This window comes from Aristolochia californica, unplaced genomic scaffold, assembly GCF_029961685.1.
Source record: "Aristolochia californica isolate CCGP_79_NKW_82.1479 unplaced genomic scaffold, dmAriCali1.0.hap1 SCAF_12, whole genome shotgun sequence".
In the NCBI taxonomy this organism is placed as follows: domain Eukaryota; kingdom Viridiplantae; phylum Streptophyta; class Magnoliopsida; order Piperales; family Aristolochiaceae; genus Aristolochia; species Aristolochia californica.
Window position 1 is genome coordinate 30,897,321 of NW_027181793.1, and position 26,928 is coordinate 30,924,248.

General features: G+C 36.7%; 2 protein-coding genes across 5 annotated transcripts; both read right to left on the reverse strand.

Moving 5' to 3' along the window:
• Positions 1-1,944: 1,944 nt before the first annotated feature.
• On the reverse strand, positions 1,945-15,272 carry LOC137945430 (protein GIGANTEA-like). 4 transcript variants are annotated; one of them, XM_068791323.1, is made up of 16 exons: positions 15,123-15,272; positions 14,107-14,196; positions 13,888-13,994; positions 12,660-12,731; positions 12,482-12,536; positions 12,227-12,369; positions 11,668-11,939; positions 10,201-10,259; positions 8,231-8,471; positions 8,000-8,150; positions 7,407-7,613; positions 5,237-6,790; positions 3,525-3,593; positions 3,189-3,407; positions 2,758-2,850; positions 1,945-2,679 (listed from the first exon to the last, which is right to left on the reverse strand). In XM_068791323.1, the coding sequence occupies exons 3-16, from the start codon at positions 13,978-13,980 to the stop codon at positions 2,380-2,382; spliced, it is 3,528 nt and encodes a 1,175-aa protein (XP_068647424.1). In that variant the 5' UTR covers positions 13,981-13,994; positions 14,107-14,196; positions 15,123-15,272; the 3' UTR covers positions 1,945-2,379. The 4 variants fall into 4 exon arrangements, with proteins under 4 accessions (XP_068647424.1, XP_068647422.1, XP_068647423.1 ...); XM_068791321.1 differs by having other exon boundaries at positions 1,945-2,152; positions 2,358-2,679; positions 3,189-3,593; XM_068791322.1 differs by having other exon boundaries at positions 3,189-3,593; positions 11,668-11,936.
• A 6,058-nt stretch (positions 15,273-21,330) lies between these two features.
• Positions 21,331-23,894, reverse strand: LOC137946480 (probable WRKY transcription factor 12). The gene is made up of 3 exons (XM_068792791.1): positions 23,548-23,894; positions 23,230-23,436; positions 21,331-21,822 (listed from the first exon to the last, which is right to left on the reverse strand). The coding sequence occupies exons 1-3, from the start codon at positions 23,859-23,861 to the stop codon at positions 21,651-21,653; spliced, it is 693 nt and encodes a 230-aa protein (XP_068648892.1). The 5' UTR covers positions 23,862-23,894; the 3' UTR covers positions 21,331-21,650.
• Positions 23,895-26,928: the final 3,034 nt, after the last annotated feature.

The following is a 26,928-nucleotide window of genomic DNA, read 5'->3' on the forward strand; positions in this document are numbered from 1 at the left end:
ATACTTAATCTTATTCTACACAAGGACACTCAGAAAACTCCATATGAGTTATATGGTGGGGTAGAATACCAAGTTTTAAATACTTTAAAGTATGGGGGTGTCTTGCTAAAGTTAAAATTAACTTTAACAAGACGAAATGGAGTCCTAAGACTTACGATGCAATTTTCATAGGATATGCAAAAAATAACAATACATATCGGTCTTTAGTAGTACATTCAGATGTACCTGAAATTTCAGTAAACACTATTACAGAATTCGATGTTGCTGTATTTTTTTAAAATATGCTTCCAATGAAAGAAAAAAAAAATTAGTAGGAGATACTTCTAGATATCGCGTGAGGATACTAAAGCAATGCCACAAACTGAACTTAGGCGGAGTTAGAAACCTAGGATAGAAAAGATCCTATGAGATGATATTACACATTCTTCATACAGGATGATCGATTAACTTTTACCAAAGCAATGAAATCTAGTGAAACATCCATGTAGGAGTAAACAGGCTTACTTCTATGATATTGACCGATTGGATGCAAAATGATTTTCAAAAGGCAACAATTACAAATCTGATAAAAATAATTACAGATTTAAAAGTTAGATAAAAAAAGTAGTTATAAATATGAACCGTCAGATAAAAATGGTTACAAATGTGATAAAAATAATTACAGATCTAAAGGTTAGATAAAAAAAAATAGCTATAAATATGAACCGTTAGATAAAAATTATTACAAATTTGAATGATTAGATAAAAATAATTACAAATTTAAAGGTTAGATCAAAAGTAGTTATAAATTATAAATCTGAACCATCAGATAAAAGCGATTACGAATCTAAATGGTTAGATCAAGAGGTGGTTTTTCCTAAGAGTAAAAAAATGTTCATTTAAAATTCTGTGAGTTTTGCACTATATTATTTCGAACAAGAGACCCTGTAATATGCAACGGAGAGAATGTACGTGGCAGAGAAAAAAACTGCGGAATGAACTAAATTACGGAGTCCCAATACTCTATTCGGCACTCACAATCCTGGTTTCTTTTCCACTGCTACGCTCTCGACAATCGAAGGCGATGGGCTCTCCGAGATAGAGAACGCGATGGTTTTGTCTCATTTACAGGCAAGGTGGAACAGAGATATAAACCTGAGTCATGGATGAGTATGCTGTAGAAGATTTGGAACTTTTCATAAATTGGAGTTTGCATTTAAACCATTGTGCGAACAGGAATTGATGTTATTTGATTTCTTAGTCGCGTATACAATAAGTTGAGGCGGACCAATTCCAGCTCCATTAAAGTCTGATGGAAAATAAGACTTCTCGACGATCTTGAGCCTCTCTCATACTCGACTACCTTGACTTTTTTAAAGCCAGTTCGCAACCGTTTACCGGGAAAACATATTTTATTATTAGAAAATTTTACACGGAAAACACGAGAGGTATGTTTTAGTCAAATAAAAAAAATTATTCTTATTCTTATCCTTAAATAGGTTTAGCTCTCGTTTTTTTACTACGTATATTACAACAACTGAAGCGCAGGAGTTAACAGCGAACGAACCTGACTTATTTTTGTACTCTCTTTGTGCCAAAACAAAAAGCTCAATTATATATGGACATCCATCTGTGTTATTCACTTTCAGCCTCTCGCCATCAGGCATCTCCTCACCACCCCTACAACGAAATTATAACCGTCAATTCCATGCTTGGAGGATTTGACAATGAGTTCCCATCGCCTTCTCAAAGAACCACTAGCAGATTGAAAAGAATGGCCTGTAACTTGGTTTACATGCCAAGATCGCTCACTTGTCGTTTGTTTCTGTAACTCCATGTACGAGTTTGAATCTTGGAAGTACCAATGTAGAATTTTAGATCTATACCTGTGGCATGTCAAGTTCAAACTTGGGTAACCAGGATCTTAAACTACAAATGGATCCAACCAATAAAATCACTCCAGGATAGAAAATTAAATAATCAAATGATTGATAACTTAAAGATCTTTTGACTTCTTCTAAGAGGGCCAAATATGAGCAAAATTATAGGGAAAACCTGAAAAATTGACATTCACACAATGATATGTACGATATTTAAGAACGGATTATGTAACAGGCAAGGCAGACTCCGCTCAGATTGCTTTCCGAATTGTAATTCTGCGGATGGGTGGTGCCTGAGATACACAAATGGCATAAGACAAAATTAACCACAAAAAAAAACATCCAGCCTCCCGTAATATCATCCTCCATTGCAAGAACAAGCCTGATTCACCGTGTCTATATGAACAATGGAAATTTCAACTGGTTCCTATCTACAGTCCGTAAACCAGTCATGTTAAATACGAAAATGGATATGGTGATGAATCTTAACTAGCCCACCTGATCAGCAGCCCCCACCAACCTATGAGGGAATGGTGCAACCCAGTTCCTTAGCTGCAGCATCAAGGAATAATAGGGTCAATCCAGTGGCCCTCCGGCTGTTAGCTTCCCATCTCAAGCATTTCTCTATGTCTGCACGCCAGTCTATGATGCCTATAGTTAAGAATTGGAAAGAGACGGCATGAAGATCCTTTACACCCTGCGGTGTTAAGCTGGATTTAACAGATCCAATATGTATGATATGTCGAAGCACCGATGTACTGAGTGCACGCACATGTGCACTTGGATTAGAGAGACAACGGATTGTAGCAGGTAAACGACACTGCATGAGTTTGGTGGAGAAAACTGTATTAATAGAGAGGCTTAATTGAAAGAGGAAAGTTACGTCTCCAATAAGTACCTTCAGCAGGTTTCCAAGGCCATCAACTACAGCTGAGCTAGAGTCTCCCCAGCTTAGCATGAGCTCAACTGCTCTCGCCGTTGCTTCCAAGAGCTGCACATTTTTGTTGAGACAGAAAAGGTTATCCCAGCAATAATGACCATGCAGGTACAATTCTAACATATTGCATATACACATACACAAAAAAAGTGCTACAGTACACGAGCTCTCGTCAACGACATGCCAACTAATCAGAAAATGTAGTACAACTTACAATGCCTAGTTACCTACAATTATAAGAATTCAAGAAAACGCAAAGAAACTGCAGGAACGGGCCTTGGAGAAGAAGTTATTATGATGGTAAGACGATAAATACATCATTCAAAACGACTGAAGCACTAACTTAATGAATTCCTTGTTGATTAACTTTTTCAAGATACAAAGACATATACCTCTAGTTGTGGCAGAGTGCATGCTTCTCCATCAATGAGCATCCCATCTGTTGCACGAAGAAGTAGGTCTGAAGCACTGGCCAGAATTATCAAAGCTTCTGGGCTAACATGATTTCTCATCAGCTCTACCAGTAACTTTACAATCCGTTGATTGATTCTCCACATTTTCTGACCTTGCTCGTCATCTTTAGCAATCCAAGGCTGCAAATCTTTCTCAGCCTGCTCACAGGCACACGGCACTGGGTGAATGAAAAAGTTGACTACTGAAACGGTAGTAAAAATAATACAGCTTGCATGATATTTCAATAAACTTGAAAAAAGAAACTGATTTGAAACCTGCAAAACCACCGCAGTTGACGCTTTGGTTGGTGCTGACAATACAACATTGCATAGAGCATCAACTACCTATAAATGACAAATGGAGAAATTAAAAGATCAGTACATCTCAGATGCAAGTATCTGCATTACTAATCTAGGCTTCATTCTGATTCAGCCTGGTGCATTGCCATCCGTAGATGTGCGATAACTTGGAGAATCAAAGAAAGCTAAAGATTGTTTTTGAAATAGGATGGTCATGGGCATCTACATGTAGAAAAGGGAACTTTCATACATCAGAGTCTTTAAGCCTATTTTATACATCCAGACATACAGATACAAGTTCTTAGATACAAATAAATATATATTTGGTTAGCTACACCACATGATTATGATATATGATCAAGTTCCACATACTATATAAAAGGGTATCTTAGATCTTAGCCAATCTCAATCTATCATCCAGTTCATCTATTCATTCTTATAGAAAAATATGCATATCTGCCCTTTCAAAATGGTCTCACATACCCAATTGAAGTGTGGTAAGCTTTGTTAAGTAAATAAAACAGTGGCTGACATCCAATAAATTCAATTCCCAAAGTGTTCTTTCTTCCTCTTCTCACTTCCTTTTCATCCTGAGCTTATCATTTTCTTTTTTGTTATCTTTTGTGTCAACAAAAAATTTTTATACGTGTTTGAGATTTAAGGACACCCCCTTATCTTGGTATCCACTGTTATTTTGCCAAAGATTTCAAAGTATCCTCAAACTTTGAGAAACATATTTTAGACAGGACTGTGTAAGTCAATGGACACTTAAGACAAAAATCCATGGCTCATGCATTCCGTAGCGACCAATCTTTGCATCACGGCCACACTTCCACCTTCTACATGAATGAAGAAAGCATTGTCCACAATTGACAATACAGTTGGCATCAATGTCTCTGTAATATGGAAAACCAGCTGTTGGCATCCCTACAACAGTAATCTAAAACCACTGGCCAACTCCTAAATATGTTTTTATAAATCATTGAGCACATGAGAAAATTAGCCTTCAAGTTTGGCATAGTTGAGGAATAGCGTATAACACTACTTTTGGTTTGATACAGTGAACTAACTCTTAAAGTTTTGAGTATATTTCCTATATGCAATATAACAATTATACTGTAACATTGTTTTGTTAATAAAGACATTCTTTGCATTAAGACATGCAAAGAAACATCGCATTAGAGATTATTACACTAAAAACTTGAGTTCTTGATGCAGTATCTTTTTTATGTAATCATAAAGATTTGACGATAGAGAATTACCCAGGTCAGACATAAAAAATCTAAGTTGAATTCAATCAAAATGGGAATGTTCTCAATAAACAACCTAGCACTTACTCTAATCATACTAGCATCTGGAGAAACAAAAGAAGAAATACAATCCACAGAACAATAGAACCAGAACTAAGATAATAGAAAATGTGAACTTTGACAATCAAATGTGAACTTTCACACAGAATGAAAAGCAGTAAAATCCATTAGTCAACTATTCCAAGAGAGAAGATCTATATACTCTTAGAAGAAGAATTTCCAGATAGGTGCAAGTAATTTCAAAAATGTAAGTGATGAAGATTGAAACTAATACTTGAAACAATCAATAAAACAATTAAAAAAGAGGTACAATTGAAAGTAAGCAAAGATGGAGCAGAACAGAAGAGTTCATGAAACTAGACTGTTGGGACATAATACCTGCCTCCATCCTTGTTGAGCCGACGTACTTTCTGCTATCATTTCTGTTTCTGGAGATGCAATCAACTTGTGCCACAACAATGAAACAACAGAAAAACAAAGTTCTTGTTTTTCTGCTAGTACAATTCTAAGAAGTGCTTGAGCACTACAATTGAATCCAATATGCCTGTCAGTTGTCAGAAAATTGGCCAAATCTGATGCATCCACTGGCAAAGTGGCAATCTCTTTTCTAGAGTTATTTAGCATAACATCGGTTAAAAGTAATGCTTTGTCACATCTAAGGAGTGCTTCTGAATTGGCTACATCTTCTTTGTCCAAGCTTTCATTCTGTCTTTTTTGGTCCTCTAATTCAATGCTACTACTACTACAACAACTCATTCGCTTTCGACTATTGATGCACTTTAGAGCATCTCTCCACACGGGGGCCTGTACTATGTGAGCTTCTAGGGGCTCAGCCTTGTTCACAATAGATGCCACAGCTTTTCCATGAACGTCAATGAGATTGTATAGTGAAGAAGCCCTGGTATAAATTTCATTGTCCCACTTACATCTCATCAAGACAGAAAGAGCATGCATACATGCCTTAGATCTTCCAAACAGTTCAGAAACATGAGCAGCAACCATAGCAGCAGCAACAATCTCATTTGAACTGTGACTCCAAGAAGTCCCCACATTAGATGGTTTCAATGAAAACAGTGCTTCCAAAATTCCTAGGATACGACGAGTATGACAAATTGCTGAGCCAAGTCCATTTGGGAGTTCATTCAAAGACCGATTAACTTTTGTAACATTGACCAAGGAGGGAGACGGGGTCTCCTTAGGCTCCAAGCATTTGCCATTTCTTGATACCAAAGGAAATAGCTGGAGTTCACAAGCCAAAGCACAAACTGCTGCTAAGACAAAAGAGTCAAAAGTTGCAACTGGCCCTTGCTTTTTCCTGGTTCTGCTCCTGATTCCTGTTTGACCTCTGTTTAGCACCTGTGATTCCTCATCAGGAGGTTGGACATCTGCCCCAGTGGGCTTCTTACTCCCGTTTGGCAAGGCTTCATGACTGACACATACAGTTAGCACAACAAATAGAAGACGGGAAGCAAGTTCCGTTGATGCACACGACTCCAGAAACAATGAATGGATCATTGTACGAAGTTCTGCCACAGCTAGATTCTTGGAGGTGGGGCCTAACCCAACCGGATATCTTGATCTTTGGGTTTGCTCTTTCGGTGAATGCAGAGGAAATGTTCTTCGAAGGATAGCTTCAACTGTAGCTACAAAGATCCGCATAAGGCATGCTTCGGACGGGCTTCCTCGAGGGAGATATTCTAAAACTTTAAGTAATGGGATATAAAGGTTCCAAGATAAAGCAGGCGGTTGTAGTGGAGTTGCAACTATAATTTCTGGCAAATCAACTACCGATGAACTTAAAGGAAGGAGGCCATAAGCTGCTTCCCAGATTGTACAAATTCTCCATTCAACCTCTGGGCCATGGGCACATAGCATTGAAGCAATCCCTTGGGCTGTAGCCTCAATTGTTGCCTCATCATTAGAAGCTTCCATCTGTATAGGAGTTATTTGCACATGCAGCAGTTAGGTGTGATACATGCATGCACATATATGAAAAAAGAAGCAAACTCTAACACCTGCAACCTAAGTCTAGCTGTTTTTATGGTAAAAAAAGAACATGGAAAGTCGAGCACAAATATGATAAAGCAAATCCATCTTTGCATTATGTGTGTGGGCAATCTTCAGCCACCATTTGCTGCATCCGAACAAAAGTGAAAATCATATAGGTTAGCTCAAGTGGCATGCAGGTATCTTTGGACTAACTGAAGCGCATTTAGTTCTGTGTGAGGCATCCCCACAGATATGCTCATGTGGACCATCAATCTTGATACTAAATTCTTCTGACCAATTCAAAACAATACTTCCAGTGAGTCTTATTTCAATCACATATGTTTATTGGAAATCAGTTATCATAATGAAATCCCTTTCTCATTGTGCTCAAAGAAAAACAAAAAACAAAAAGCAATTTTGTAATATGTTACAGATCATTCATCAACATAGAGGTTAGTTTGTTTTGTAAGGTCATCAGACTCTCACCAGTCCTCAAATGACCTCTGGAGAGCAGGTCCAGCCTTATGTAACAGCAGTTTAACTTGAAGCATCAGATTACCTGGTTTTTATAGGAGATGTAGCCATTTAAGGGCTCATGTTGAATGTCAACTCCTTCAACATGTCTAAGTGGAGGGAAGAGTAAAGTGGGCTGTGATAGTATGCGGAAAAGCAAAGCTGCTGCAGCATCAGCAGCAATACCAGCTCTCAAGGACATTGCAGTTCCAATTGCACGCAAGAAATGCAGATGCATCCAGTTTCGAGGAAGCTACATGCGAAACCAAAAAGACCAAAAATTGTCAGTAAAATATTTATACACTAATTTTAATCAAGTTACAATAATTAATGACCAGACTAAGTACTCCATATATGAATTTACAAATGAACAAGGATATTATCTCCCTGTTATCATCTACATCAGTCCACTTCGCATAACATGACAGTGATGATGGTGGCAGGTTCTTCAATAGTTACAGCACAAGCTGGTACCCTTGTAAAAGACTAAACCAGTGACAGGGATATGGGATGTTTAGTGAGATTACTAGCACTTTTCTGATAATGATTTAAAGAAATGCTAGAAAACAAAGAACATCAGGGATGAAACATTATTATCAGATAGTCTTAATCGGTTGTTCCCACCATGATTCCACTCACCCTCATGCCAGTGGCATAATCTTCAGCTGCCCTAAGTAGTTCCACAAGTTGCACAGCAGCATCTAGTGCATCCGGTGCCCATGATGGCGGTGCCTCCAACAATCCAAGCAGAAGCCTTTGAGTAGCACTTGGTGTAGCAATTGCGTAGTACCTAGCCACAACAAACAACCTTCAGAAATTCTTCAAAAAGTGCCTAGCCTTGAGTATGCAGTAAGGAGGTCTAGTATTAACCTATGAAACAAACGAGCATAGGGTTCAAGTGCTGGCAACCCAGCAACCAGATGCTCATCTAAAGCAGATGTTGGAGGAGGAAGCAGAAGGGCAGGTACAGCTGCAGCTGTTAAATTTGCAGTTTCATAGCGAGCAACTTCTTCATCACAAACACTTAATATAACACCAGCTCCATTTGCAACTGCCCACCTTGGGGTTGATGGCATAAGCTGAGGATGCTTGCCAGATCCACGACCACAAGCTGCACATTGGAAAAAAAAATTACTGGGTTCAGACCCATCCCCAAATGAGTGGATGAGGTTAGGAAGCTTTTTTAGTGGGTCTTTTTAAACCTAAACCAATGCGAAATGATTATTTCCTATATAAAACAACTTTCATCCTTGAACAACTATCCTGAGATATGGAGCATGTACACCTGCAGACCAGTGGAGTTTTAGCCATATAACATTCCTCCTCATGTCCAGGCCAAAACTAACGCACAAGACAAGGAGTACGTACACACACAGACGGCAAAGCAAAAACAAAGAGGCCACACAAACACAAACATGAACTTGGGTTCAAACTTGGCTTTCATACCATGTTAACATTAGGTCTGGTTCCATCCAAATGACTTGCTGAAGTTAGGAGGCCTTCCCCAAGTAATAAAAACAGGGTCCAGACATTAAGCTATGTGCGATTAGTCCCACTACCAAGCCCCTTTTCTGCTCGAGCAAAATCACAAACAAGCATGAAAAAAGCAGGATATGGTCACTCATGGCTATTACCCTTTATCTTTGCTAAAGTAATGTTGCTGTGCTCAAATACTTTTCATACAGAATGTGATGCAAGGTGACAAAACCATAGAATATGTGTTTTTATTTATAGAGAAGGCATCATAATTCTGAATTTTTTTAGTTTTAGCCTAATTTTCCCAAGTCTACTCTTCGCTGTACAACAATTATTTTTAGATTCTTATATAAATTACCTTTTTTCTAAGAAAGTGGCTCCTCAGTAAGTTTGAGTAACAAACTTTAGCAAATCTAATAATTCTTAAAGTCTTGTGAAGATGAGAAAAAGAAGAAGAAGTCAAAAAACATTTGCCATTGTTACAGTCAATACCATGTTCCAATTACTTTGGTTTTAGTGCTGAAGTTTTTTCCCTCACTGGCCTTCACCCTGATTAATCATATAATCTATTGTCAGGTTGGCTTTTTCAAATCTTTCATCGCCGACAACAGGGCTTTGTAAGTCAGTTGATGAACTAACAAGAACTAAAAGAAAAACTAAAATCAGTGGAACGGTGTTGTTAGTAAGTGTTTTTTTTTCTCTCTCTTTTATCAAACTCTCATCTGAAAATTCTTATGTCTTGACTTATTTTTAGATATTGTCACCTCCATTCAACTTAATTAGTCATGGTCATTGTTAACACTAGTCACATTGAATTTCTCTTTACACTTTTCACATGCACCTATTGCACAAAAATTCAAACATTTTACACTCCTCCATTCTGCATTAAATTTGTTAGCTATCTCATCAGTCACCCCTTTAGGGAATTGGGGCTAGACAGCAGGTGCGGCTTGACATCTCCACTAAATGGCAGTCACCTGAGCTTGTCCTTTAATGCAATTGGCCAACTTTAAACCCCTTAAATTCTCCAAGAAGCTATATAAAAGCCAAATAACCCAAGAACAGCATAAAAGGCAAGACCAGAACTAGAGAAGGATTCTTGAAAAGAACATTGATGGGGCTGTAAACACATGCAAGTTCCCTGAAAATTTCAAAAATTCTAAATAAGCATTAACTTGCTGTTTTATGCATGAAAAGAATCCCCTAGACTTCAAACTTGAAAATTCGAACTAAATTATGAAACATACCCAATGAAGCATTCAGACCAAAAAAGTAATTCAATTTTCTTGCGAGTGACAAAAAAAAAATTATTTATCACACTTTAGTCTCGGATAATATAAAGTGGAAGTGGAAATTTTACTCACCAGTCGTTGGCGGCTTAAGCTCCCCACCAGCTGCATACTTTCCCATAACTCCACCACACCTAATAAAAGAAGCTCTTTAGGAACTCGTTAAATCAAAATGAGTCTCTAGGATTAGTTTATATTAAAGTCAAAAGGAACTTAAGAGACCAACTATGTTTTTGTCAAAGCTTCTTTTATAATAAAAACATTATGACAAAAATTCTCTGATGGAAATCAATCAAGTCCATGCAGAACATGTAAATAGCAAATTTTATTTTTTGAGTTCCAGGATAAAATGCCTGTGCTTCGGGCAACATCATTCTCTATTCATGCATGGTCATTACATTATCAACCATTTTGCAGGTAATCCTCGACAGTTATCTCACAGCAGTGTAAACATTTTTTTAATGTAAAATCTGATATCTGACTGATTTCACTGGGTATTCTACCCACCCATCAAAAAAAACTTACAGAATAAAACATAATAAATGTCTGTTTAGCATAAACTTTAGAAATAAAGAAGCACACTCAAGGGTGAGCTTTTTATCCAAGTAAAGAAGCTATTCTACCACATAATACTTAAACAAGTCAATTGAAAGTGGAATAAACTTTAGGTAATGAGTACTTTGCAGCACTGGATGCTGCCAACAGTGGACATATTTATACTGAAAAAGAACTAACTTTTACATGCATCCCAGCATACTTCACATAAAACCTGAGATTCTGGACAGTTCTAGATATTTTATGCATGTTATCAGGTGGCACATGTCACTATTATTATTACCTTCCTATAATTAACTTGTCAATTCTGTCTTAGAAGTCAAACCCAAAATGCATAAGCAATCCACAACCCCCCTAAAAAACATTACAACGTAACTCAATTCCAAAGGGAGAGCACATGTCACTATTTTTATCACTTTCCTATAATTAACTTGTCAATTCTCTGTCTTAGAAGTCAAACCTAAAAATACATAAGCAATCCACAATCCCCCTACAAAATATTCTAATGTAACTCCATTCCAAAGGGAGACCTCAGTGCCACATGATGTTTCCAAATGCTCAGAAAGTTAGGGAGCTCCTCTTATTAAAGGTGTGTACTATGCATGTACCTAACTGGATGGGACTTCTGTGTGAAATAATTTAAAGCTTTATGACATTTGTCAGAAGCCCAAAGTTTTAGCCCATTAATTTCTTAGCGGCCAAAAACTCTGAATTTCCTTCCAATGAGAGAATAAAACTGCATTTTTTTCAGAATATTCAGTAAAAGGCAAATCATTAACATGAATAGTCACTAATTTGTCGAAGATTACAGCTAAATCCTGCAACTCCTCTTGAAATAAATCAAATCTACAAATAAAAAATATTTACCATTCATGTATTTCAGTCTTGGGTCTACAAACTAAATAAAAAACAACAAAAAACTAAAGAAAATGGACTTTTACCCAGACTAATACAACTCCAACAGGTGAAATAACAAATGTCACTTACCAACGAAAATAATCGCTTCTAATACCCAGTGGTGCAGCTAGCAATATGTCGGTAATCCATGGAGTTAAAGGTCTTAAAGGTCTTCTTTCATGTTCTTGGGCAACTGAATGGCGAGCTTCTGCCTTCGAAGAAGTACTTGTTGTAGCCTCACTGCCACTGTTACTCCTCTCATTCTCAGTATTCTGATTCTCAATCTTATAAATTGGGCGATTGTAGTGAGTTAACACGCGCAAAATTTCTCCACATGCCAAAGCCCATTGTTCGGAATACTCCTTGTGTAAATAAGGAATCAGTAAAATGAAGAGTCATAACTACATTAAGCATTTAAAAAAAAACATATAACATTCTAGTACACAATAAAACATTAATCAAAATGAAGAGACTCATATCCAAATCCTCTCCCTTGATTTTATTTTTAACTGATGGAGGGCCAGCTATACTATTGAGCAGGCAAGGAGTTCTAGCCATCAGAATGCAATGCAAGAAAGAGAATTAGAAATGAGAGGTATCACTCTATGAGAAAAATGACAGGAAATTACCGATGTTAATATGTTTATACCTCACTGCTTGGGCAGACTAAAGAAATGAAAGAACTAAATGGAGGGTCATTCTTATCATACAACAATGTCCCATCTATGATACATGAAAGAATTGGATGAACAACAGCATGTCCATGCTCCGGATGATGAAGAACAAAGATTGCTGAAATTTAAGATAATTTGATAAAATTTAATCAGAAAAAGGAAAAAAATATTAAGGCTGACATTTATTGAACTAAGAGATGGATAAATAAGCAGAAGTACTATTTTCAAACCTAAAACTTCATCCAAAAGGCGTTTTTCTTTTGAAGGGTAGCAACTATGTATTAGCTGTAAGAAAAAAGCAGAATGCCACACTCAGACATCAGTAATGAATTAAGACCAATTATGCATGCAATATTTTTTTTGCTTGAAGATTCAACTAATATGCACTAGAGTAAAAATAGCAATTACCTCTGCAATATCCTCAGGGAAACGCTCTGAAGTGAACTGACTGAAGTACTCAACATAAGCCATGATTTGTGCCTAAAAGATTAAAAAGAAGATCAACTGTTGTTGTGAGGAAAACTAAAACACTCTTCAGGATCAACAAAACACTATAGAAGCCCTGGTAACTTATGATCAACAAAACACGCTAGGTAGAACCTGAAGGACTCTTTTTTTTTTGGACATTTACGGACAAGGGAAATTAAATGTGTAGGAAAAGTAGAAAGAGTAGCAACAGTGGGACCCAAATTGAAGAAGTCAACCAAAAAGACAGCGAAGATTTTTTTCCAAGAGTAGGAACTTTTTTTCAACCCAAAATAAAGTGATTATATCCTCAATCTACTTAGCACAATAAAAAGGTTCTACACCAAAATCTTTTCTTGACATGCTGAACCCAAGTAGGTGCAGCACACAGTCACGGGTCTTCAACTAATATAGATGTATAAAAACTTAAGAATCTAATATTTTTTAATTTCCATAAATTGAAAAATAATTCAGGGACATCGTAGGAAGTATGATGACCCGGTCTTTACACCAGATACATAGGTCCATTCTATTCTCAGTCTTTTCAGATGTTTGCTTATCGTGCATATCCTTGACCACAAAGTAATATCAGCCAGTTGCTTTATCAAGGCAACATCAATATCTTAAGCTGGATTTTAAGTGTCTTGGCATTTAGTGTTGCTAGATGTCAACTTCTTCATGTATGCTCTTCTGATCTCAAACTTAAGCTGATAGCCTCTCTCCTTGTAGGTATTTAAAGCTCGGTCATAATTAGGAGCTTTAATATTTACAAGGTTCTAGCGAGTGAACCCACTTTTTCAGACCATATTAGTAGGTTCAATTTTCAACATACTTGTTTGCATGTAATCGCAGTGTTTTCTACATATGACATCTCTTCACCTAGTGCAGACATATAGAAAGTAAAGGTATCCATTTTCCAGATTTAAAACTTAGTACTCGAGCTCAAGAGTTCAAATATAAATGATCACTTTCATTCCAAGAATGTTATTTCACTTTTTTCTTCCTTTCTGAAGGAAGAAAATTCAAAGAACAAAATCGAAGACAAAGAAAGAAACATGAATAGCAAAAAATCAAAGACAAAGTACGAAAGATCTTAAGCACTGGCTAAACAACATTGAAAAAGAAAAAGAACAGAAAAAAAGTGACAGTACGTATAAATTAACTTGTGTACCTGTCGTTGCTGGGCATCCTGTGGTGGAGGCCAACACAATGACGAAAATTGTAAGCCATCAACCCACTTTTCAGATGAAGACGACATGAGCATCCTCTCTCCAGTAACTAAATTATAACAAGACAGCAAGATGTTTCGACTTCAGCAGTGCAAGTGAAGAAGAAGTAATGGAAACTTATATTATAACTGCACTATATTTTTTATCTTCATAACTCTCACCTTCATGGACATCAAACAAAATTATATCCAAATCTTCATTAATCGCCACCAAACAGCCTTGCTTTTAGTTTATGATCACTCCATGCATCACTGCAAATAAATTCAGCCATCAATATAAACTAAAAAAAAAATAGATAATTAGATTTTTCTCTGCAAAAAACACTGAAAGATGTAAATAAACCCCGTTCATAGAGAAGTGATTAAAAAAATTGGAAATCAGACAAAATCCAAGTTTTCAACACCAGGCTAATCACTGCCAACCTCCTTGATTTTAATTTGAAACAAAGTCTGCCAGAGTTAATTTTGTAAAAAGTAGAAACTCACAATATTCGACAAATATAAGCATAAAATCAGTAGTTCAAAACCAAGAAGCACAAAGAACTCCAAAAAACAGAAAAAAAATAATAATAATATCAGTAAGTAAAAGATATAATTGCTCAGAAAAAAAAAAAAAAAAAAAACTTCCAACAGCTTATTTACTCCAACTAGTCTTCAATGACTCAGTCTTGGCTCAACTGTTATTGATAAACGAATCAAACCAGCACAGCCAGAGAAGCCACTCTCCAGGAAATACATGAAAAAAAAAACGTAAATAATCACTTTAAAAATATCTCCCTTCGGTTTAAAAAAACGTTCAATAATAACTTATAAAGGGAAAAGCAACTAACTAGCTGCTATGAGTAACATCAACGACGTGAAAAGAATACCCTAACCATCTAAGCGAAACAATGAATACACATAGCAGTAAAATTCCGAAAAAATAAAATAAATAAACGTGATAGATGGAAAGATTTGTAAACCAAAAAACAAAAACAAAAATAAAAGTAAGATAAATGCAAATATAAAAGTCCAAAGCGTAAAACACTAAACGAGGAAAATCACAAATGAAAATCCGCCGAAATTTTATAGGTTATACAACCATCAAAAGCATCGCAACGTCGGCAGCATCCGAAAATCTACCGATTTGAATGCATAAATTAGAACAAGAAGAAAACGCGAGAGCAAACTGAGACTACCTATGAAGCTAAGTGTTACTGATCGTAGAGTGACGGAGCTTTGGCATGTACTTGCAGTTCTCTTAGTTTTGGAGATTTTGATTTGGAGAACTCAATTATGCAGTTTTTCTGGTTCGGGGTGGTTTTTGGTCGAGAAAGGATACTTCGGCGATCCCTCGAGCTGGCGGGCTCGCTTGCTGCCTACGTGGCGAAGATATTTTCTAGCGCACAAGGATGGCCATGAGTAGAGAGATCGATCGTGTCATCTCAGTAGTATGCATAGCATGTTATGTATGACGCATGCATAAGTGAGCATTGCATTGAAGCAAGGACAAGGCAAATGCATCTCGTCAGTTTTGCGTGTAAACTCGGGAGTCGCCCACGTCAACAAGAATCGTAGTTTCCGAGAGGCGTGTACTTTTTTATTTTACAATTTTATAGATAGAAAATTTATAAGTTATCAATAAAATAACACAAAAATTATATTTTTTTATTTTTTTTTTATTTTGATTCTTTAATCTTTGGATAAAAATATTTTATAATCGATTAAATATTTAGATATTTAAAATAAATAAATAAATAAAAAGCACATGATTGTCTAAATTACATATATGTATAACTTTAATAAACAAATATAAACAAATATTTATAAATATTCCAATATTTCTGATTTATTTTAAAAGTTAGATGTTGGTAAAATTCAACAAATCCAAATATTTCAAAAGCTATGTCTTAGTGATCTTTGTTGGATTTCAATTTTAAATAATTAAAACATTATATATATATATATTAAATCTCTTTATTTTTATAATTAAAGAAATAAATAGATAAAAAGCACATGATAGTCTAAGTTATATATTAAATATTTATAAAATTTTACAATAATGTATAAAGTAAACAACATAAGTTGTACATGTTAATAATGTTATAGGTTATTTTTATGAGTATGTTTCTTATATATAATAATTAAAATACATTAGTTTGATTAAATAAAATACAATGATTAGTTAATAAAAATGTTACCAAGGTAATTTAATTTTATTAGATAATTTATTTTTATATTTTATTGTACTAGAAAATTCTTGTCCCGTCCTGTCACATGGATTAGGTCATGAAGCAATATAAAGTGAGATGAATTACTCTTTTATTACTTACGAGGGGTTAGTCCACAATGAAGTAGAATGAATTTTCCCTGCATTACTTAGTTCATTAAATAACATCGTTAGTGTAAAATGATCTCATTCACTCAAGAAAAAATCGAAGAATTTGGTTTCCCACCTATTTTGCGAATCAACCAATTGAATCGCACGTCATGCGTTGCTCTTCTCCCCCCGGCGATCCATCAGCCAATTTTTTTTTCTCTTCTCCCTCTCTCTCGTTGGCCTTCCTCTCTTCTCTCTCCTCTCCCTCTCGACCTCCGTTACAGAGCACGGGAGGCTGAGCCTCTCGGCCTCACTCTCTTATGATTCTCGGTGTACCGTCGAAGTGCCGTGGCCCATTGGCCTGCCATCGTCACCGTTGCCCGTGGCCCGTCGTGAGGAAAAGATGGTTTAATTTTTCCTAAGTTAAGGAAAAATCAAACCATCGTAATAAGAATAACAATTTATATTTTTATTTATAAAATAATTATTTTTATTTATTTAATATATTTATTTTATAATTACTATATTAAATTAGTTACTTAATAGTCATAATTAAAATATTTTTAAAATAAATATTTGATAAATTGTGTTGGTTTAATTATCCAAGCTATAATTAATTAAACCAATGGTTTTAAATTTTATGACAATATATTATTAATTATTAATACATAAAATATATATTATGTTATTGATAAATATATATATATATTTATTATATTTATTTTTTAATTACTATATTAAATTAGTGAGTTTTAATGTTAAAATATTTCTTGTGTTATTAAAAAATAATTTATTTATTTATTATATGCGCTTCTGTTATTTTTTACTTTTTTATTAATTTTTATAATTTATTTTAGTCACACGTAATTATTGTATTATTTTATAATAAACTATAGTAATTAAGTAATATAATATAGTTTTTCGTTAATTAGGATATTATATATTTTAATACTACATATTAAATCACTTATAAGTGTAGTAACTATATTTATTTTGGTTAATTATCTATCTAGGTATATCTTCTATTTAAATATATTATAAAAGGTTACCCATTCTCTTGTTTATATCATACTTTTCGTTCGAGGACGCTAACACAAATCTGTTTTTCAGTGCACTTGAATTTGTTTACACTAACACTGAACGATCAGTTAAAATTAAATCAATTTATTTAGATTTAATTCATTATTTACTTAAATTTAAGTTTATTATGAACTAACAAAGATGCGTGGATTATATCTGACGCACATAGTCCCTCCCACTCACTTTTATTTCGAGATCAGAGGTGATAATTTAATTTTTTATTTTTTGAAAAAAGTTTAACACGTGCCCTCCTAAGGTGGAGCCGTGGCATGGGCCGTACATGTCAAGCATCCAGAGAGATCTTGGTGGAGGATGCCGCACAGGTGGCGAAGATATTTTTGTGAGGAGAGTGGAGCAGTCGGCCAGCACATGTAACTGAAGTGACGTTTCGGCCACTAGGGTTTCAGGTCCGGATCTGTACCGCTGGATCTCGCCTAAAGGCCACGTGGCTCGCTATCCTAAGAGGAATATATCTCGCTCTGATCTACTCACGTGGGCCTATAATCTCCTCGAAGCCTTTGGTTTCATGAGCAGCCTGATATGTATGATACGGAAGGCATGATGTGCATGATAAGAGCTTATCGTAGCGGTGCGTGGTCCCCGCAGTCACAGTTGGGCATCACGGGCGGTTTTAGCTCCTGATGCTTTTTACCTTGTGTGAACTTGCCCAATGCGGTAAGAGGTTCGGAGTTTCGGATTTGTAACTGCAATAATTTACCCTCCAGAAACTTCTACGGGAGAAATTAGAAACTTCTTCCGGAATCCTGACCGGCCGTTCCAGTCTGGAGTGAAGATCAAGAATCGGTAAGAATTCGGAGGCTACGATGGATGTAGGGCCACTCGAAAAACGATTAATCTCAGCCATCATTCTAATAACACGACAGATTTGATGGAAGTAATTTCCGCGATGGGCCACCGTTGTTCTCCAATCTTAACACGGTTATTTGGTCCGCTTAAGACTTGTATTAGAGAGTTTAAAAATGGGATTAGTGAGAGGGACAGATATTTGCAAAAGCCGGTGCGACTTAGATTAATTAAAACGATTAAAAATTGAATAAGTAGGTAAAACTGTCTTTCGATAGCACAGTGGACGTCAACACCGGTTCTGCAATTATCAGAGACGTGTGTAAACCGTAAGTAGGGCAGAATAATAAAAGAGGGATATGGGCTAAGGGCCCACTATCGCATCATCGATTTGGCTCTAGAAACTTCGCCTGGACCGACCAATCAGTAATTGTTACCCACCTACGATTAGTGTTGTCTATGGGAATTCGTCTTTTTCAGCTATTCGCTGTCCAAGTCTGATTTCTCCGGTGACTTTGAACTCGTAATGAGTGGGCCAAAGTCGAGTCAATCAAATCGCCTGAGCTCAACTTGAACCATTCCTTCAGCTTAAACCAAAACCATCTTTTACTACGTATTAGTATCAGGGCCACATGGGGCCCCTATACACATGGGAACCCAAATCCGTTTAATAACTCAAACTAGACTCAAACTAAACCTGATATTGGCTTGACCTAGTTAGACTTGATTTGAATTAAGCCAAGTTAGACTTGATTTGAATTAAGCCAAGTTTGACTTGAACCAAACCAACCCAATGTGGAAGGAACCAAGCAAAAAAAAAAAAAAAAAATCCGTGTTCCATATCATTTCTATAACTTTTGACATTTGGACTTTTATAGCTCATATTATTGTTCTCCCATGTGTCACACATCAAAGACAAAAGGAAAAAAATTCGAGAAAGAGTGATGAAGAACGATTATACTTCCTCTTGCACAATCAAACTTCAACTTGAAGAGATGAATTAAAGATATCCTCTATTCAATTTAGAAGAATTCGTTTAGAGATGGTTATAAAATCTCTACTTATAACCATTGAATGATGTATCCACACTCAATCAATCAATTGATCAATCAATCAATCTGGGGCGGGCTCTTGTAGGTTTGCAAACTATTGGACTCAAACAAGGGGCCAAGTTCAAGTAGAATTTGGTCTAGTTTAATTTTTTAACTCAAGTTAGGGCTATCAAATTTGAGAAGATGTTGCACAAGAAGATTTCATTTTTAAAATCTCATCAAAATCTACATATTTTAATCATTTCGGTCATGGCTGAGTTAAAATATCATCTATCGGATGTTTTCCATATCACTATTATCTATTATCAAACAAATAATAATCATCCCCTTAATTTCTCAAAATATCTAGAATTTTATTTATATCCCCTAATTGTTAGCCATCCATTTCTTTCCTATTTTAGGGGGGGTTAGTCCACAATGAAAAATTGAATTGAACTGAAATGAATTGATTCAACTTCAACTCATGTTTGGGTGTTAGTGTAGACGAGTTCAAGTAGTTGGAAAACAGATTCTAGTGTTAATGCCCCCAAATAAAAAATATGATATAAATAAAATAATAAGTAACCTTTTATAATATATTTAAATAGAATATATACCTAAACATATAATTAACCAAAATAAACATGGTTACTACACTTATAAGTGATTAATGAGTAGTATTAGAATATATTAATATCCTAATTAATAAAAAATTATATTATATTACATAATGATTATAGTTTATTATAAATTAAAACAATAATTACGATTGACTAGAATAAATTATTAAAATTAATAAAAAATTTAAAAATAACATAAGAGAATATAATAAATAAACCCTATGGTGTAATTAATTATAGCAATTGGATAATTAAACCAATTAATGATCACATTTTATTATAAATTAATATACTAAATAAGTGTGACTATAATAAATTATTTAAAATAAATAAAAGAAGTTAAAAATAACATAAGTGAATATAATAAATAAATAAATTATTTTTTAATAACATAAGTTATAGTTTAACATTAAAACTCACTATTTGAATACAAAATAAAAAATTAAAAATATAATAAATAAATATATTAATTTATCAATAAAATAATATATATTTTACATATTATTAATTAATAATATATTAACAAAAAATAAAACTAATGGTTTAATTATCAAACAATGGTTTAATTTTTTCTAACTTAGGAAAAATTAAACCATCTTTTTTCCTTAGCACGCGTCATCTTCCTTAGCGGTGGGCCAACGGGCAACGACGACGGCGACAGGCAATAGCGAAGGTGGAGGCGGCGCTCCGACGGTATGCTGAGAGGGAGAAAAGAGGGAGGCCAAGAGAGAAGAGAAGTCGGGAGGCCGAGAGGCTCTGCGATAGAGGCTCGGTCTCCCGTGCTCTGCGACGGAGGTCGAGAGGGAGAGGAGAGGAGGCCGAGAGGAGGGAGAAGAGAGGGGGAAGAGAGGGAGGCCGAAAGATAAGAGAAGTTTGGAGGCCGAGAGGCTCTGCGACAGAGACTCGGCTTCCCATGCTCTGCAACGGAGGTCGAGAGGGAGAGGAGAGGAAGGCCAACAAGGGTGGGGGGAGGAGGGAGAAAAAAAAACCTTTGCCAAAGGATCGCGGGGGGGCAACGTGCGTGGCGCGAGGAAAGTGGATGATTCGCAAAATAGGTAGGAATCAGTTTTCTCCCGGTTTTGCCTGAACGCAAGAAACGGTGTAATATCACTTCAATTCAATTTTTTTTACACCAACGCCATTTTTTTATGAACTAGGTAATGCGGGGAGAATTTATTACACTTCATTGTGGACTAACCCCCGCGAATTGGACTTTTTATAATTAATCCTTCTAATGCATTGAGATCGAGATAATTTTTCTCTTCCTAAATCTGAGTTGACCCGCTCGAGCCCCATGTAACCCATGTAATGAACACTACGAATCGACACTGATAGAGTATGCAAAGAAAAATCAGAAGCCTGCAACGATTGCCTGAGGAATTGTCACAAGGCGGAGTTACAAGTTTTTCAGGTATCATCTGCAGTAAAAATACTTGATATTTCATGCAGGATCTAAATTTGAAACGTCATCTGAGCTGCTGCGACTGTAAATGAAGTAATAAACACTCTGTAGCAGAAGATTGAGAAGTAATTTGTCAAAACATTAGCAGTACTTACAAATTTCATTAAAAGCTCCCTTTTCAGTTTTCAACATTACAAGTTACACATCGGAACCTGGAACTCAGAAATCACAGTGCAAGCTCCAATACGACACCGTCTCCGACAAAACCGACAAGAAGAAGGGCGTTACGATCGTCCTCGTTTTCATATCCTCATCACCACCCCCATCAAATCTGACACCAGAGAGTGATATATAGATATGTACAAACCAGAGAAGAAAACTTCATGGCCGCACTTTTCCAGGATTTTATTAGTTCCGGAAATGGACAAGAGAAGCAAATGGAGTGAGGACGCTGCACGCAGCGCGTCGGACTACCAGAAGAAGTTGATATGGAAGGCTGCTTGAGGGTTATCCACATCGTCACGAGATGGCGAATGCACGTGCCTGCCTTCGTAGGTAGTGATCACCATGCGGGGGTCCTCAGCCAGCCGCTCCACCCTCTTCTTCACTCGGCAGTTGTCCTGAGTACAACGATAGTAACTCCTGCAACCCCAACAACTGACCTCCATTACTGACCTCTTTTAAAACAAATTTCATGTAAAGAACGTGATTGAAGTGAAGACGGGCTCCACTAGTTTCGAAGATGGTTGATGATGTCTTGCAATCGGACCCAAACATTGGGCCTTCCTGTTCCTTTGCCCCATATTAAAATACCCATCCTCTCAGTTCATGTGAAATCAGGATCGTTCATTCTGAGAAGTGGCTCAGGAAATCCAAAGTTAAAAGTGAGTGTGAAGAGGGGAAAAGGGATTTGCTGCTATGATACGAAAGGATTTCAAGATCAACAGTTAAGCACTTATTTCATCATCATTTGCTTTTTGCATGTTACTGTGATCCATAGGGTACCCTATGCATGAACTGTTCTCAAGAGTTTCCACTTTATTGTTAAACCTTAAGATGACTACTTTATCACAGAGCTTATAATTGCAGAAAGTTGATACGCTTTTAGAGGTGTGAGAATCTCAATCATGGAAGTTTTTTTATGAAATGGGGAAACGGAAAAACGAAAATGGTGTATGAATTAAAGGTTAATTTACATAGACAAAAAAAAGAAAAAGTTCTTCGAAATCATGGGAGACAAAAAGCATTGAAAATCCTCCCAGGCTACCATACTTTGCTGGAAAAATGACAGAAGAAATAACCATGGCACCTCAAATAAAGCAGATGATAGCTAAAGCAACACAACAGGTACTGATCTAAATGATGCTTACTGGTAGCTAATATTAACGAAAACAGAACTTTTTTTGTACTAATTAATTTCATGAAATAATGAACGAATGATTCCCAGATCTTCTGCTGTCTTAGACATTGAAACTCTGAATCTTAGGAAGAATCGCAGTTCTTCAGCCTCTAATCCCACAATTTCCTTGATAGGTTCTCTATTGCAGAATGTCTTGGAAAAGACTCCGGTTCATTTGGCTCTCCCGATGAGTTTCAGTGGAGTTTCGGAAGGCTGATTACAACTTGAAACTAGTCTAGGTTTTGATCAAGTTGGAGTATTTCCATGTAGTTTTTTTTATTAGGGTTTAAAGCATTTACACATGTAGAAAAACTGTCCCAGATTTAAATCCTACCCAGTTGGCGTTTTCTTACTTCGCTAGCATTGTTACCACATGAATTATATGAATTGGGTTATGCTCTTCCACAGAGGTCACTGATGGTATGCTTAGAAACATCAGTTGTCTGTGTGAACCTCTCACAATGTCTATGTTATAAAGAGTTTGCAGAACTAGATTTCTCATATACGAACTGATTATTAAACTATGTTTGATTAGTATCTTAGTTCGGCTGGAAATAAACTAACAAGATAGAACTAACAGAGATAAATTTTTTAGAAAAAAATGAAGCAAAATTGGCAGAATGGATCAGTGGGACAAGCATCGTTGCTACCTTGGATGCTGTGTGTTCTTCACCACCTTCTGACCGTATTTCCTCCACTTGTAACCATCATCCAGAACATCCACATCGCTCATGGTCTTGAAGCAGAATCTCGGCTCCCGAACTTTCCTCCTCCCCTTCACTTTCTTCATCTTCACCGCGGCAATTGACAGATGATCCTCTGCGCTGCTTCTCTTACTGCCCACTTCCGCCCACGGCCTGATTAAACCGTCAGAAAGGAACGCAAAGCCGTTAAGAAAAACATACAAAAAGAAAGATCGTTGGAAAGACTAGTACTACTGGAGACGTGATAAAGGTTATCGTATATACCATAGGTTATTATTGCTGGATCTTTGCACCAAAGATGCGCCAAATTCGGCCATACCACCAGCAGCAACAGCGTCGGACCTTTGCTTCGGAACAAGAGAAGTAAGAGTTTCAGCCAACTGTGAAGTCGCATCTCCGGTCACTGAAGAGAAGCTTTGCAATGTTCTCAGCTGCTGAAACCCTAACGGAGGGATATTCCAGGTGGAAGGAGGGTAGGCGTCGGAGCTGTGGAAACCACCGACGTTACATCCCACCATGCTCTCGCTGCCATGATCTACCATCAGCCCCTGATTAAGCATTTCTGCTGAAGATGGCATGAGTTACCTGCGTCGTTTGTTTCCTTTGCTCACCCTCTCTTCCTCTCATAAATAAAGATGGTTTCCGCCTTTCTGGTACCGGTATCATCTCCAAGAGCACGAAAAAGGAAAGACTATTATATTGCGGTTCTTTTCGTTATCAATTTATTTCAGATAAGAACCAGCCTCGGAAACCAACCTCCCTGTCCAACTAATTGCCTTATTGGCTCTAGGGTTACTTAACCAAGGGGGGAGAGGGATGGCAAAACAAGCTAAAAATAGTGTTGGACAGTGAATGTCACCGCGTGGGACATGAAGACACTTGTTAACTCTAGAGATGCACGCACTTTTGCTCTGAACATTACAGTAGGAAGGCTCTGGGTACCTTGTCTAGACATGGAAGTGACTTCCAGCATATTTTTGGTTGTTTCACGCGTATATATTCACTGTCCAAAAAAGGAAGCCTACCCCCACCACTACAGCAGAGAGTCTCCTGTTACTAGAAATTTGTTTAAGGACTTAATTAGAAAAATCTTTCTGTACTGGGTATCAGCTAAACCTCTTCTTCTCAAGTGTCTTCTTGTAAAAGAGTATCATTTGAAGAGACAAAAAGAATATAGTACTGAGACGTGAGAGGAGGAGAAAAGTTGCATTACATTGTCTGTGTAAACTGTAAACTAAAGCCATCCAGAATTTCGCACAGGAGCGAGAGAGAGAGAGAGAGAGAAAAGGTGATCAATGGTGGAGTTCAGATGAGTACATAATAATGGACGAGACATATAAGGTGGTGTAGGGTTTCTTTTGCACAGCCTAAATATCACGGCAATGATGATGAATCTTGGGGGCAATCTCGCCCTCCGCTTCGGCGGTGAAGATATTATGATTCGATGAAGCGCCTGTTTGACTTTGGTAAAGCCCCCAAAAAGACCATCGCCTTTTATTAGTAACCTTTCCATCAACTTTTCTTTTCCTTTTTTTTTTTCTTCGATTTACTACTCCCTAATCAGTAATCACCCTTGCACCCAGATTATAATTTGTCTCTTACTAAGCTTAGATTTTCACGTAGACCCACTTTTCATTCATATCCACTACTGAAGCCGCATCAGCCAATTCTTTCAAACATCACTTCTTCTTTTTAATAAACATCTGCAATCTTACCAGTAGTCATCTCTGGTTATACTTTTACAGTCTTCCTTGATTTATGGCCGAGTGAATTCTGAGCAGAAGAGAGTAGTCTGTGCTCAAATATCTATGAATGGTATTTCCTGCAGATCATGTAAGAAGAAGACTAGCTCATATATCGGCAACCATCATTTTCAAGTATTTTACTGAACTAAATTTAACAGAGTTGATCGGCCATTTGCATATACAACTGAAAGACCAGGTTCTCAACAATGAGGAACGTTAGAGAAACAGCCAAAAAAAGAAAAAAAGAGTGAGTTTTTCCAGTTTATTTAGATCTAGTAGATGCTGCAACAAGAACAAGAAAAATATGTCTATATGTTAGAGCAATAGAGTCTGAGCTCCCATTAGATGGAGCAAAGCAAGCGGTGGTGGGGTTCTCGGCATCATATCACCGGGTCCCACTTTGCTATGCCACTGGCAAAGACCTCGGGACACGACATATCATGTTCTTTCCTCAAAGCTCTGATAAACCCAGAAGCAGAAAAACCAAATAGATCAAGTTCAAACCAAAAAGATTACATACTACAAAAAAGGAGAAACAAGACAGAAAAAGAGCTTGTTCTGGCCTTCTGGGTCCCATCTCTGCTGCCTCCACAGTCCTCCCACTGCACCCTTAACCATCCCTAACATCCAAAGAAAAAGAATTACAGAACAGATAGAGAAAGAGAAAGGAGGAAAGTAGGGTAAAAGGAGAAATCCCGTTTCTTTTCTTTGAGAGTCCAGAATTGCGTAAGAATAGCGTGGGTGTGACATCATGGGGCCTACGTACGGGGGAATAACATTTTACATCACCTACAGTACAGCAAGAGGGCTCGTTTTTAGTTTTCTATTCTTTATTTCGTTTTTCTTTGGGAAAGTGAAGGTTGATCAGAACATTGGGCTGAGAAGGAAAAGAGGTGGCAAACTGCATCATTTCGTTTTGTCTCTGCTTATTGGTGGCCTCTGCCCATTGTCAATGAGACAAACTTTCCTTTTGTGATTTCTCGCTTTTTAATTCCCCAAAATTCCTCCATATTTTTCTTTATACGAGCTTCTTTCTCCCATTTTTGGCCAAGTTTACCAACATGCCCCTCTTTCATGCAAACATGGAAATTGAATTCCCTAATTCTGAGAAAGAAAACATTTTCTTGAAGCCTTTACAGAACAGCACTTGTGTTGATCTCTTTTCACAGTTTCATGTTTTACAGCACTTAACAGCTGGAAAAAAAAAAAGTCACAAATCCTGATTGAGGTTATTCCAGTGGGACCTTATCTTCATGATTAAAGAGATTAATTGTGAATTAGCCGTACATAAACTTGATTTTTTTCTTGGAAAAATACACTATGATCAGCGCATGAAAAGATCCATGATCAAGTTTACAGCTTCAAAATCTGTTGTTCATGGAAAGGGCAACAAGGGTTTTGATGGGTGATAATCACTTTATCATATTATGATCCTCATGAAATGAAGGGCATATGAGGACTTTCATTATTATGGATTGTTAACTCATTATTCTCTTTTCCTGTTTTTTAGGTGAGAATGAGAATTTAGAAGCAGATAACATGGATTTGAACTTTGAAAGACTTCCAGAGCATCAATCATCCTCAATTCCTTTGAATGATTACTCCACCCCACCTTCCCTCTCTCCTCTTTCCCTCTCTCACTGTCAAGAACCATCTGCTGCGCGCTCAGACCTGCCGTCTCCCTTCTGCGTTCTTGGCAGGCTTCACTTCCTCTCTTCTTTCTATGTCAGCCACTCCATTCTCTCTCTCGTTCACGTGGTAGTTGAATGTACATATAATGATAAAGAATTTCACCAAATCATTAGATGTTATATTCCATTTTTATTCTGTCTGCTCGCGAACTCAAATTCGTGATTACTTTACCTGTACCTTTGATCCTTCTGGTTGTTTCAAATACTCG

What these genes read in the sequence shown, in the direction of transcription:
- LOC137945430 (XM_068791321.1), bottom strand. Translation starts at nt 13,980, where the DNA reads ATGCTCATGTCGTCTTCATCTGAAAAGTGGGTTGATGGCTTACAATTT. An exon ending in AGAAGCGATTATTTTCGTTG is followed by an intron (nt 10,260 to 11,667) that starts GTAAGTGACATT and finishes TTCTTTTATTAG; the next exon opens with GTGTGGTGGAGTTATGGGAA. An exon ending in ACATCTCCTATAAAAACCAG is followed by an intron (nt 6,791 to 7,406) that starts GTAATCTGATGC and finishes ACTCCTATACAG; the next exon opens with ATGGAAGCTTCTAATGATGA.
- LOC137946480 (XM_068792791.1), bottom strand. Translation starts at nt 23,861, where the DNA reads ATGCCATCTTCAGCAGAAATGCTTAATCAGGGGCTGATGGTAGATCAT. An exon ending in TCCAGCAATAATAACCTATG is followed by an intron (nt 23,437 to 23,547) that starts GTATATACGATA and finishes CGGTTTAATCAG; the next exon opens with GCCGTGGGCGGAAGTGGGCA. An exon ending in AAGAACACACAGCATCCAAG is followed by an intron (nt 21,823 to 23,229) that starts GTAGCAACGATG and finishes TTGGGGTTGCAG; the next exon opens with GAGTTACTATCGTTGTACTC.